The following is a 13,628-nucleotide window of genomic DNA, read 5'->3' on the forward strand; positions in this document are numbered from 1 at the left end:
AACCACGTAAATCCTTGTGTTCTTGTGTGTGTGATTTGTTTGATTTGTTAATTTATTTCTTGTTTGTTATTTTGTGTCTCACCGATTTTAGTTAAGAAGGGTCAATTCCTAACACTCACAACTACCGCCACCACTATACAATGGACCAACCCTTTATTCACTACCCAAACCCACTCTGCTCCTCCACATAATTTCTCCAACAAACCAAACAAGCCCATGATATTGCTCTTTTTAAAGGATTACTTCCCAACAATGTCTCTCTTTCTACCTCTCTCATTATTTGCTACGTCACTTTTGGAGACCCATCAACTTCACGCTTTCTATTTCAACGTTCGGTGTCGTATTCTCTCACTGCCATCTTGTGGAACACTCTCATCCAAGCTTTCTCTATTACTGGAATTCACGATGGCTTTTAAATTTATAACAAGATGGTTCAAAATAGAGTTAAACCTGATGACTATACGTTTTCTATTATTCTCAAGGTTTGTGCGGACTATTTGGAGGTTTAGAACAATAAGAAGGTTCACAAATTGTTGTTCAAATTGGGTTTTGATTCGGATTTGTTTGTGGAAAATACCATTCTGCTGTTTTATAGTGGTTGTGGTTATTTGAGTAATGCAAAGAAGGTGTTTGATGAAATATATAAAAGAGACATTGTGTTGTGGAACACCATTATCGGGGTGGTTTCGACTAATGGATGCCATGTTGAATCACTTGAATTGTTGTAAGGGATAAAATCAAGGTCTGGATTTATGCCAAATTTTTTTGGAATGTAATCATTACTAGTTTTTCTTATAGACATAATAATTGAGAACCATTGGATATGTTTAAATTGATGATTAATATAGGGATAAAACCAAACCCAGTCTCACATTGTTGTAAAGAAGTTTGTGGAAAATAATAGCAAACAAGGGAAGAGGAAGGTGGTGGAGGAATTTGGGTAATTTAAGGAGTGGTCCAAGTGGGAAATGCGTGGGAAATGAGGGCTGTCGAAGGAAGAAGTCGAAGAGGTGAAGAAAGAGGGTGAGTTTGTATTTTTGTTTTAAAATTTGGAGTTAAAATATAATTTTTTTTATTTTTTTCCTTTTAAATTTGATAATAAAGGACAAATTAATACGATTAAAAAAATTTAGAGATAAAATTTACGGCAGTGCTACGTAGTTCGAAATTCTTTGGCTCGAATTTGGCTTGACACCAAAACGACGTCGTTTTGGTGTCTTTTTTTTGTTTTCCCCTGTGTTTTTGTTCAATCGGAAACGAAGAGAGGAGAAGAAGAAGAGAGAGAAGAAGAAGAAGAGAAGGGAGAAGGGAGAAGGGAGAACTGGACAGGAAGGGGCCTCAACCAATGGCGGAGGAGCAGCGGAGGAGTGACGGAGGCGGTGGTGCTACGACAAGCTGTGATCGGCGAGGCGGTGGTGCTGCGACTGCGACGATCGGCGAAGAGGTGGTGCTGTGACGATCGGCGGCGGTGGTGCTGCCTCCTCCTCTTTCTCTTCTCCTCTCTTCTCTTCCTCTTTCTCCTCTCCTCTTCTCTCTGTTTGTGCAGAACTCCTTTTCTTAGAAAAAAAAATTCAAGCCGTTTCAAGCCTTCCAATTTCGAACTCTAAGTGATTTTCTTAAAATTTAAATTACTCCAAATTTGGGAGAGTAATTGATGAAGTAAAATTTTCTCAAATAATTGCTCCACTGCTGCACTGCAGCCGCCTTTAGGAAAAGACTTTCAGGCAAAGCCACGTGTAATATTAAATGGCCGCACAATCCGGAAGGCGTACTATATGGTGTTGTGTTGTGTTTGCCCGGTGAGCTTGGAGCAAAAGAAAAGGACAAAAGTACGTAAATCTCCACAAAATTCAAGGTGAAATCAGTCATTTTCTATTACCAAAAAACTGATTCCCCTACTTCACCACCCCACCATACTTCACAAAAACCTCCACAATCTCCACCGTCCAAACCGTTATGGGATGTTTTGAGGAGTTGTTTAGAAGTTTATTTTTTGATTTTTTAATTTTTTAAAAAAAATATGTTAAAAAAATAAAGAAGTCATATGATTAAAAATAGATTAAAAGTCAAAATTTAACTTTTAATCATTTTATTAAATTGGCCTTATGTTAAACAAACCAAACATTTAAAACTTAACTTATGTTTGACTCAGATAGTTAATTAAATAAATCAATTGTAAAACATATTTTTAGAACTGATTAAAATTTTCAAACTAAATTAAAATTATATACAAATACTAAACTCAAACTTAATTTGGCAAAAAATTATTTGAGATCAGCTTAAACGTTTAATGAATTAAAATTGAATAAATTTTAAAAAGTCATAAATTTTTTTAAATCAAACTTAGGGGTTGTTTGAGATGACCTAAATAAGTGTATTTTTTGTCTTTTTATGAAAAAATGTACAGAAAAATAGAGAGATGATGTGATGAAAAAAATATAAAAAGATAAAAAATATGTACTTATTTTGAGTTGCCAAACTTGACCTTAAAATATTTTTAAGTCGTTTTCACTCCTATAGTCAACTCTTTATTATCACTAGGAAGTAAATTAAAATAATAGATCGAGATACAGGCAATCATATTCACCCCCTTCTCTCCTCTCCTCTCCTCTCTGTCACAGACAAAAGTCCTTTTTTTATTACCACTTTCATGGAATCCACATGTACAACTTGAATCGAAAACTCGAAATTCTCTGAAGACTAAACTCGAAATTTTGAAGATGAATCAGTTGGTGGCGAGGGCTGTGTTGAGGGGCTTGATCGGCGGCCGAAGCTGTAAACGGTATGTGTCGCCGCCGTCGGCCGCGGCGGCGGCGGCGGTTGTCAGGCCGTTTGATGAGGCGGTGGTGATGTGGCGGGCGCAGGGTTTGGGACAGTGGCGGAGGGCTATGAGCACGGCGGCGGAGAAGGCGACGGCGGTGACGGAGAAGGATGAGAAGGAGAGTACGCTGGCGGCGGCGACGGAGAAGAAGAAGGAGGGCGGTGAAGTGATGGTTGCGAGTTATTGGGGCATTTCGAGGCCGAAGATCACCAGGGAGGATGGGACCGAGTGGCCTTGGAATTGTTTCATGGTAATATGAATCTGATTCTTTGTTGTTGTTGAAAATTTAGTTGTTCTGAGTTTGAATTTAATGGTCTTTCCTTGCAATTTTAGTCGCTTTTTTTGTGAATTACTGTGTAGGAGTAATTCGATTTGCTGTTTTTTTTGTGATCTAGAGAATTTTCCGACCCATACATTTTTACAAATGCATACCTACATTCATACACATGCTTGCATATAGCATCACTGGATAATTGATTTTCCAGGATCTTTGGACTTTGTTGGCAGGTGAATTGGGTTAGGATTTAGGAATGAGAATTTTGGACTGGTTCTTCTCAGAATGAATACTGATCCTTATGTTATTATCATGCAAGTTGCATTGAAATTTTACTCCTCAGTTTGATCTGAATCCACTTTTTGTGCTTTCCTAAAATTATGGCTTACTCTGTTTTGTTTGGGCACCCTGGATTTTATCTTTTATATTCTAATTAGCTGACTGAAATGAAGTGCGGAGAATATGAAATCCTACCTATTTTTTGTGCTTCTATATAAATTTCCAACCCATGCCTTAATTTTCTCTTACCATGTTAACCACATGATATATATTTAATTTTTGATAGGATAATTCTAATATTTTATGCTAGTGGTTTATCTAAACTTCAAACCCGTGCTTTTTTCTTTCTTTCTTTAAAAAAAAAAATTTAAATGAATTGTTCTAATGTTGAAAAAGACACATTTGTAGCCTTTGTTTTATAAGATGTGTGCATATACACTTTGGCTTGATATCCTGTAATGCTGTTGTGTCTTTGTTTTATAGCATATGTATTTTTGGCTTGACATTCTGTATCGCTGATTCAGTTCAAATTGGAAACGTGAACTACACTTATATTCTAACAATTCACCCATGTCAACTTTTTGAGTCCTAATCTAAACTGACACTTAAGCCCTCTTGCTTCAAGTGACTGATTTTTAAAATGACTTTTTGGACATTAAGTGCATAGTACAGTTCAAAACTAATAACTATTTATTACGAGAGTTTATATTTGTATAAATAGTCTTCTACAATTTTGCCCTATTGCCATGTAATTTTTTTTTTTTTTTTGGTGTGTAAAATCATGTCGCTAGCCCACAAAATGAGCACCATAGATGCAATCAACAGGCAATTAAGGAGAAAAAACTTGTTTACTGGAATAGGAGAATTTCCTTCAAAATAGTTGGAATTAACTAGACACCTGTGGGTATGTGTGGTATACAAAGTGTAAAACTCTGTTGAAACTCACTGTTGGGGTCAGGGGGTGGCATTTTATTTTGGACCTGTGTTACATGACTCTTTTACTTCCCTCACTGTAGCTATGCTTATCGGATATGATGAGGGTAAAGATGTGAGATATATGTTGGACAATTGTACCTAATTAAACAGTTGGACCCTCGTATTTTATATGATGTTTTAAGAAAAAATGCTCACATTTGCTAGTAAAGAGACATTTTTAGCTTCTCACGAATGGACATGTAAAAATTCATCAATATATATATATATATATTCTAACTTTCAGTTGATTTAAAATACATTTTAAAAATAATTAACAGTATTTAATGTAAGAATATTATACACTATGAAAAATAAAAATAAATATTTAAGAAGCGTTCCTGTATCTGTATTTAACTTTTCGATGTGTATTCTAATTTTCTTTAAACTTAGGCTTAGAAAGATTTGATGCTTGGACACGCACCCTCACCCAATACTTATATCCATGTCCATTTAACATATTTTCAAACCAAATTTGTTTGAAGAAAATGGCGTTCCTACATATGTTAAAGGGGTGGCTTACCATGTTATATGCATAATATTATGTTAGAGTCCATATTTTGGATGAGATTCTTACAATGTGGCAGCCATTATCACAATGACAGGAAAATTTTAATGGTCACATTTCAAGGGTTTTGTAAATGCTCCAATTTTAAATGATAGATTTGTGTCTTGAAGCGTTTATGTAATTTTTTTTTCATAAATTATATGTTAGTTAGAATACTTGCATGAGATTAAGAAGATAAGAGAAATCTTGATATACTGGGATGATTTTCATTCCCATAATTTTATATTATTTTAAAGGTGTGTGGTCTGCCGTAGCTTGAAGGGTTAGGTAAGTTGTTTACTAGAATCTTACATTCCTACTGTCATATAAAAATGATGTGCTTCTGTAGTTTGCCACTATTTGTTGTTGATGAGCCCAATATGCATTTTGTTCCTACTATTTAAGCAATATATTTAATTATATGTGATAGTTTAAATTAATCATGAACTCCATTTTTGCTGCTCTGGGTTTTAACTTAATAAATCAAGTCTGAACCCTTTTGGCAGTATTGGAGTTTCTAATAGAACCCAGAAGTTTGAAGAATGACCTTCAATAGCCTCGATTTGCCCTAAGGTGCCTGTAAAGGTGAACTGCCTGTTGGTTGGATGTCATGCTAGAACTTTGGAGATTCTTATTTTTGCTTGGTTGTTCACAATCTCTTAAGTGTGTGGAGAATTATATTATTTGAAGGATGAAGTGGCTTAATACTTAGCATGGACTCCTTTTCTTAAAAATCTTTACCTGGAAACATCTTTACTTTTTTCTTTTACTTATGCCTATTTTCTTTTTCTAGCTTGAAAAAGCTTTAAATATATATCTTCATTTTCCAATTTTGTGTTCTAATTTTTTGTTTTTGTTTTTGTTCTCTCCTCCCCCCCCCCCCCCCCCCCCCTCTTGCTTGTAGCCATGGGAGACTTACCAATCAGACTTGACAATAGATCTCTCCAAGCATCATGTTCCAAAAACGTTTCTGGATAAAGTTGCTTACAGGACTGTGAAGATCCTTAGAATTCCAACGGATATATTTTTCCAGGTGGTTTATCTTTTTTCTTGTTTTCCTTCTTCATGCCAATGGATTTCTTTGTTGACAAATGATGACACATCGTTTCGGGATGGAAAAGCTTAAAGTTTGTCTTGAGGTCATACATATGCTACCATAATCAGGGTTAGAATAAGGGATGAAGCCAGTCAAATACCTGATATATTGGCTTATTTGCATTGTTAAGCTTCATGAAATATAATTTTGAGATGAATTACAAAAATGGATCCAGGATACATCATTTTGTCTCATGTTCAATTCTTTTTTGATAAGAAGGATTTCTTTACAATGTGGAAAACATGTCTTCTACCAATGTCTGAATATTGCTGCATGTTAATGGATGGATTTTTCTATGATAAATGCTATTTACCACTCCAGTTTTTACCTCCTAGTCACACACCCAGGCAGTTAATGTGGCAACAACATGTAATGGGAGGTGTTAACATTTCATTGGGTGCCATGTTCGATGCTATTGTGAATTTTTCTGTGTCATTATTAGGATTTTCTGTCTGATGTGATGAAGTGAGACATATATATAGATGATTTAACAACTGTATGCAGTCCACTCTGATCACAACTGTAAGTCATTATTACTCTCGTTTGGGTCAATGTAGGTCTTTTAGCATTTCATGGGAATTGTAATAAGATGTTTCTTCTGGATCATCTCAATAGACTATTCTAGCTGCCAGTTTTCTTGGTTACTGAATTAATTACAAATGTGTCAAATCCATGCAATTGCTTGTAGAGACGGTATGGCTGTCGTGCAATGATGTTGGAAACTGTAGCAGCTGTTCCAGGTATGGTGGGAGGAATGCTACTACACCTAAGGTCTCTGCGCAAATTTGAGCATTCTGGTGGTTGGGTTAAAGCATTGCTTGAAGAAGCAGAAAATGAGAGGATGCACCTAATGACCATGGTGGAGCTTGTTAAGCCAAAATGGTACGAGAGACTACTGGTTCTCACTGTGCAGGGAGTCTTTTTCAATGCATTCTTTGTGCTTTATCTGCTCTCTCCCAAACTGGCACATAGGGTTGTTGGATATCTGGAGGAAGAGGCTATACATTCTTATACAGAGTATTTGAAGGATATTGGAAGTGGAAAAATTGAAAATGTAGCGGCTCCTGCTATCGCCATAGACTATTGGAGGCTACCAAAAGATTCAACGCTGAAAGATGTTATAACTGTCATCCGTGCTGATGAAGCTCACCATCGAGATGTCAACCATTTTGCTTCTGTAAGTAATACTTGGCTTCATCATTTTCTTGTTTTTGTGCTATGGAAAATAATTTTGACTCGGTCATTTTATATTCGATATTCTCTTGTGTCCTTAATTTTGTGAGCATGGGATCAACTAGTGCAATGTCATTATTACGGAGAATAATGGGTCCATGACAACATGTCAAAGTTGGGGAAATACATAGAATTTCAGTTTCACCAAATTTAGTGCATTATAGTCCTTGGCAAACAGAACAATAGACTAATTTTAGCTCAAGGAAAACATCACTTCATGTGTTATTTATAGAATATCAGTCCGTAGGATGGTCTATCATGTCGTGCTAGAGCAATGTGTCACGGCCTTGGTTGTTTCCAAACTATCTGTGTGGCACTTAGACAATCTCAAGTCTCACTTGATGATATGCTAAGTCAGCCTAACTCACAAACTTAGAAGAAAGACAAGTAAGAAAAACACAAGAGAGTTTGAGAGAATGCCTTGTATTCACTATGCGAAAGCTTTACAATTCTTGGATGGTTTGGAGCAAATGAGCTCCTCCCCTATCTATAGGCACTCTTGGCCTCTCATAGAACACTGTAGAAGCCACTAGGAAATACATGGAGAGGCTTACAAGCTACAAGAATATTCTAGAATGTTATAGAAATATCTCTACGAGATATTTACAAGTCTAAGTGTCTTGAATATTCAAGGATGTTTTAGAATTCACTATGTTTTCTCAAGTGTTGGAATGAGTTAGGAAGTTATCCTTCCATTGACCTTTATGCTCCCAAACTCTCATATTTTCTCAAGTCTTCCAAGAGCTTCCAGAATATTCTATTAGCCTCCCTTCCTTGAGATTTCCTCATGGTAGGCAATTCTATCTAGGTAAGTTGGCGGGACGTGACAAATGGCCCTAAACAAAGATCAGCTAAAATATGCATTAAACTTTTCAAAATGTTAGTTTGCATGTAACCAAGTTGAGTCTGGTTCAATTACTCTTAAGCACTATAAAATTTTATAATTATAGCGTGTTTTGTTGGACGTAACATCATATCCTACAAGTGTATGACCCGATAGTATTTCAGCTTAAATGTAGATTAACCTTTAAAGTTGTAATTTTGCATTTAGATTAGGTGGACCGTTCATGAGTTGGGATTATTATGAGTGTTATAATTTCATTGACAATATCAGAAACTATTAATTATAATCCATGTTTTGTCTGCACTTGAAATACTTTGAAATAACTTGTGGATGCATGAAGTCTCTCTCCATATAAGGCAGGGTATAGAATAGGTTGCAAGGACGAAAGACGTAGAGGACTAGAATATATTTTGTTGAAAGATGAAAAGGCTAAATTCTGTGTGTGCTTGCTTGTCAATGTTCTACCTACTTCTGTCATTTTCAGAAATCGCGAGAGATGATGTCTTACTGTCACAATTTTTTAGATTGGGTAACAAGATGGAAGATCAGGACAGAGAACTTGAAATTTTACTAATTTACATTTTTGTATACTAGGATTCACACATTTAAGTAACCCAAGTCTATTGTGTAGTGTTGAGAATCGCTGCTACTCTATGATTGTTGTTGTGAGAATACATATTTTACATGTTTTATGCTTCTATTTTGAAGTTGCCTTTTCTGTTTAGACGTAGTTTTTGCATATGATGGAGCCCTTGCCTTGCAGGATGTTCATTACCAGGGGAAGGAATTGAGGGAGGCTCCAGCTCCTATTGGTTATCATTAACATGTTGCTTGCTCCGTTTTCCATGTAGAGCTTTATGGAGATGCAGTTGTTTGAATTGATCAATGTCTATGTATTATAGAAGTGATGAGTCAGCAGTAAAAGATTATGTGATCTACACTAGATTTCTACAAGCCGGTGGAGGCCTTCTGCTCCACAATCCATTGTATGATTTCTCACTACTGTCTTTCTTATTACTAATGAACCCAAGAACGGACAGCTATACATGCACTTCGATTTTAATACCAAGTTGATTCTTGTGTCATGTGACTTAAGATAGTAAGGTTTCGCTGAAGAATCTAAAATTCTCGAGATATTAATTTGTAATTATATTTTAATTTAAAATAATAAATAATAATCTCAATTAAATAATTAAAACAAATTAACATAACGATTTAACGTGAAAAAAATACAATTGGAGCACCTACAATTGTGATAAAAAAATCACGGATCAAAATCACAAAATAATCTGTTAAGAAGATTAAAAAAAAAAAATACATAATTATACTCTTAATTACCTAGTGAATTAAAGTCTGAATTGAACCGATCCTGATATGCCTTTTCCACAACCGTCTTCACCTCGGAATTGTCTTGCTTAACGTTGAATCCATAACACTAATATCGAATCTATGACAATAAGCCACTCCGGAATTCACCAAAGTTTCAGGCTCAAATTCTCCAGAGTTTATTGAAGAATAACTCTCTCTTTTGTGAATAAAAGAAAAAACAAACAAACCCCTTGATGATGTTGATATAAAGTTCATGGATCCATTGATAATTCTTGAATCATTAAGGAAACATTCATAAAGCACACTCTAATATAAAACACTTTGTTTTTTCTTCCTTTTTGAAAATCTAAATGGCTTAAACTCTAAAACGAGTAACCAGCGCACTTTATTGCAAACTAGATCGCGAATACCGTTCGAGCACACACTTCAGCGCTCAAGCGGAATGAGTAAAGGCAGTGCGAAACATATAGGCAGATTGCTCGAGTGCAATTTTCACCGCTCGAACGGTAAACTTTCTTCTCAGAAATTCAGGTGTTTTGCAAAATTATTGGATGATTCTTTTCTCCGTTCAAGCGCACAAATGACCTGAATTTATTGGTGATTGTACATATTTAGAATTCATTTGTAAGGCATTATACTGGATGAGATGATAGATTAGTTGGAGTTCTCAGTCACCCAAAAATAATATTATGGACAAATTTGTGCACTTTGCAATTACTTTGACACAATAATTTTTTTTGGTTTGCAATTTATTTATTTATTTATTTATTGAATTGCAATTTACAAAAACTGGCTTGACAAAGAACCAAAGTTTCCTAACTGTTATGATAAAATAAAAATAAAAAAGTAATTATTTTAACACTCCTCTTCTGCACCTTTTTTATTTTTTTGACATATTCTCAATTTATTTTAATTACATTACAACCAGGCTCCTATCTTTTTTATAATATTTAAAGTTTGCAATACCCAACAACTATTACTAAATTTCCTTTTGGCATGCTTATTTGGGCTAATTTAGTCTTACAGGACAAAATATCACATTCAAATCATAATCATTTTATTTTTTCTCTCACAAAAGTCAAAAAAATTAAAAAAACTTACCATAAACGAGACTTTTTAGCCCCAAGCTAAAAAGTCAAAAAATTAAAAAGTTAACGTACATCTCAAATGAAGGCTAAAAACAAAAGACATTACAAAAATAAATGAAAATAAATAAAATAAAATTCTTAAAATAAAAAAAAAAAATTAAAAAAAAAAAAACTAACCTGGCATATGCAAGTTTGGATCCTACCTTCCAATCAAAGAAACCTTCGACCAACTCTATCAACCAAAACCGTTGAAACAAGCGTCGCGCCACAATTAACCACGCCAAGTATAACGGCTCCAAGCATAACGGCTCCAAGCAAAGCCGACTCATTACCCAAGCCGAAGGCCCTAAACAGTAAAGGTGAAATCAGTTCAGTTCGGTCGGTTTGTTCACTATTTTTGCACCGAACCGATCATTTCGATTTTTTATATTTGTGAACCGAACCGCCCAGAAAAATGACATAAACCGACGCGGTTCGGTTTATTACGGTGCGGTGCAATTTTTCGGTTTTTCGATTTTTTAGCCTTTTTTCCCCCCTAGTTGGGCCTCACATTTTGGGCCTATATTTCAATCCATTTTGCATAAAAATTGGGCTCAGGCCATGTAATTCCTACATATGTTTGCGGCCTTACATTTTGGGCTTATTAATATTATATAAGTCGGTTCGGTGCGGTGCGGTTCGGTTAAAAAAATCAAAAATCGAAAACCGAATCGAATGTGCAGAAAAGCAAAAACTGAACCGAACCGAACACTTGAAAACTTAAAACACCGACCGAAAACCATTCGGTTCGGTCGATTCGGTCGGTCCTTCTGGTTATTCTTTCACCCCTACTAAACAGCACAGGTGCATAGAATGCAATCAAGTTGATCCCCGAGAGCTGTTGAAACAACGCAATCGCTACCGTCAAAACTAGGTGGGCTTGATATCCCTGACGAAATATCCACCTGTACAAATCCTGTTGGGCAGCTTTGGCCTCCTCGTTCAGTCGAATGAGATCGTTCAGTTCGGCTTCAGTGTTGAAGCCAATGGCTCGAACTTTACTCAATGATCCCTGAGCTTGATTAACCTTCTCCTGTTGGATTAGACTACTAGATGTGTCCCGTATGGGTGTTCGCGGTTCGGATTTAGACGGTTTGCGGATCGATTTGAACCTGTCCGCATCTATACGATTTAGGAAAAAGACAACTCGCAACCGTCCGTAATGTGGTTTGTGGTTTGCACAGATAGAGTTCGCGGATGTGTGGGCGGTTGCTGGTGGGTTACAGATTTGACATTTTTCTTCAAAATTTTATTTTTGAGCCTTATTTTTTTACCATTTTGTAAATATTTATTTTGGACCATTTTCTCCTTCTCCCCATTTTTTAAAATGCTCCAATATTAATAATTAATGAATTAAAACTTATAAAATTAAAAACATAACAAAATCAATTCGTAACACAAACAAATCATTCAAAATCTTAAATCAAATCATAAACTAACACAAGTATATATTTCAAAATCCTAAACTATAATTGCATATTCATTAAGGAATTTAAAATTCAAAATCACACTTCATCTGAGACAAGTTCAATTATGTAACAATAATAATATGATCAGTATTTATTTTCAGTTGATATAATACTATTAGCAAATGTAATGCTAGAGTAAGTTTAAAGAATAAATGGTGTTTTGTTTTGGATAAAAATATCTAAGTGAGATATATGAATGAAATCAACGGTTAAGATAAAAAAATAAAAGTGCGGGCATGCGGGTGCGGGTTAAACCCGCAATCCGCTCGCAACCCGCAAACATGTCATATTTTAAACCGTATCCGTCTATACTATATTGATAAAATCGCCTATTTATATGCGAATTGAACGGGCTAGACGGTTTTCGCGGATCGGATGAACCGCTGTCCACCTCCTAGTGTCCGGGATGAAGAGTGCACCAACTGTCAAGATGGTGGCGGGTACTGTAGCGAAGCCCAGTGAGACTCGCCAGCCGATTTTGTTGAGCCGAGTCGCGAAGAAGTTTATTAGAGTGGCTATTACGTTTGCCGAAAGTGAGGTAGAATTGGAACGCTGTGGTCAACGCTCTGCGCCATTTTGGTGGAGCCATTTCTGAGAGAGAGACTGGAGCCGCCTATAGCTCCACATGTGAAAGAATGCATGAAGGCTATGAAAATATTAATTTCTAAAAAAATATATTTGTAATTTTGAAAACAAAAATAAAAATAAAGTAGGGAAGAGTATGTTACAAAATTCACCATGTTTTGTTTGCTTCGGGGGAAAAATATTTTCTATATTAGCGAAAGTCAATAGAATATATTTTTTATGGTTAACTCAAAACAAAAATATTTAAATAGAAAATATTTCACATCTTTAAAAAGTAAAAAATATTTTCCGAACTAAAATTTTATCAATATCATCTTATTATCACCGTCACTTTCATTTCCACCATCACTCTCACTTCTACCATCACGCCACCATCATTACCACCATCAGCACCGCCATTGCCATCACCAGCCCCACCACCCCACCACCCCACCACCATGTCACCACCTCCACTTCCACTTCGTCCTATCTCCTCTACCACCTCCAAATATAAAAACAAAAAATTACTAAAAAATATTTTCTGGAAAAAAAAAAAATTCTATAACAAATATGTCCGTCCAAACAAATGATGATAAGAGTAAATAAGTCAAAATAATACCTAATTCGCGAAGCCAATTCTGAATCCTATGAGGCGACCAACAATGATTACCTCCACCGTGATCGTGAAAGCATTAATGGCAGCACTGAGTAAAAAGATGATGCCAAAGATAATCAAGTGACTTTTCGGTCTATTTTAGTCATCACAAAAAGGCCAGCTACTTGGGACGACCCAAGACCTGCTATGTACAACGATGAGGTAAATGCCGTCACAGATTGGCTTTCAAACATGCAATACACATTTTTCTCGGTGGTCGAGTCGACCACCTTTTTTAGGATTGACGAAAAAAATTGTTGGACAATTTTCATTGTATTTAAATAAATAAATTATGTTTGTGTACTAAATTCAAACAAAATACAAAAGAAAAATAGGAAATGAGAGAGATTGTTTGATTACAAAAATTAAACCAATAAATAAATAAATAATATATTTTTATTTTGTTACAAAAATAAAA

General features: G+C 35.5%; 1 protein-coding gene across 1 annotated transcript; it reads left to right on the forward strand.

Annotated features, from left to right (window-relative positions):
* Window positions 1-2,539: 2,539 nt before the first annotated feature.
* Window positions 2,540-9,151, forward strand: LOC114293671 (ubiquinol oxidase, mitochondrial). The gene is made up of 4 exons (XM_028237781.2): window positions 2,540-3,071; window positions 5,798-5,926; window positions 6,678-7,166; window positions 8,830-9,151. The coding sequence occupies exons 1-4, from the start codon at window positions 2,721-2,723 to the stop codon at window positions 8,887-8,889; spliced, it is 1,029 nt and encodes a 342-aa protein (XP_028093582.2). The 5' UTR covers window positions 2,540-2,720; the 3' UTR covers window positions 8,890-9,151.
* The last annotated feature ends 4,477 nt before the right edge of the window (window positions 9,152-13,628 follow it).

This window comes from Camellia sinensis, chromosome 2, assembly GCF_055761805.1.
Source record: "Camellia sinensis isolate YWXY chromosome 2, ASM5576180v1, whole genome shotgun sequence".
Lineage (NCBI taxonomy): Eukaryota > Viridiplantae > Streptophyta > Magnoliopsida > Ericales > Theaceae > Camellia > Camellia sinensis.

Bases quoted from the DNA above. Each gene is read 5' to 3' on its own strand.
- LOC114293671 (XM_028237781.2), top strand. From the start codon at position 2,721: ATGAATCAGTTGGTGGCGAGGGCTGTGTTGAGGGGCTTGATCGGCGGC. The intron at 5,927-6,677 runs GTGGTTTATCTT...AATTGCTTGTAG, and splicing joins CAACGGATATATTTTTCCAG to AGACGGTATGGCTGTCGTGC. The intron at 7,167-8,829 runs GTAAGTAATACT...CTTGCCTTGCAG, and splicing joins ATGTCAACCATTTTGCTTCT to GATGTTCATTACCAGGGGAA.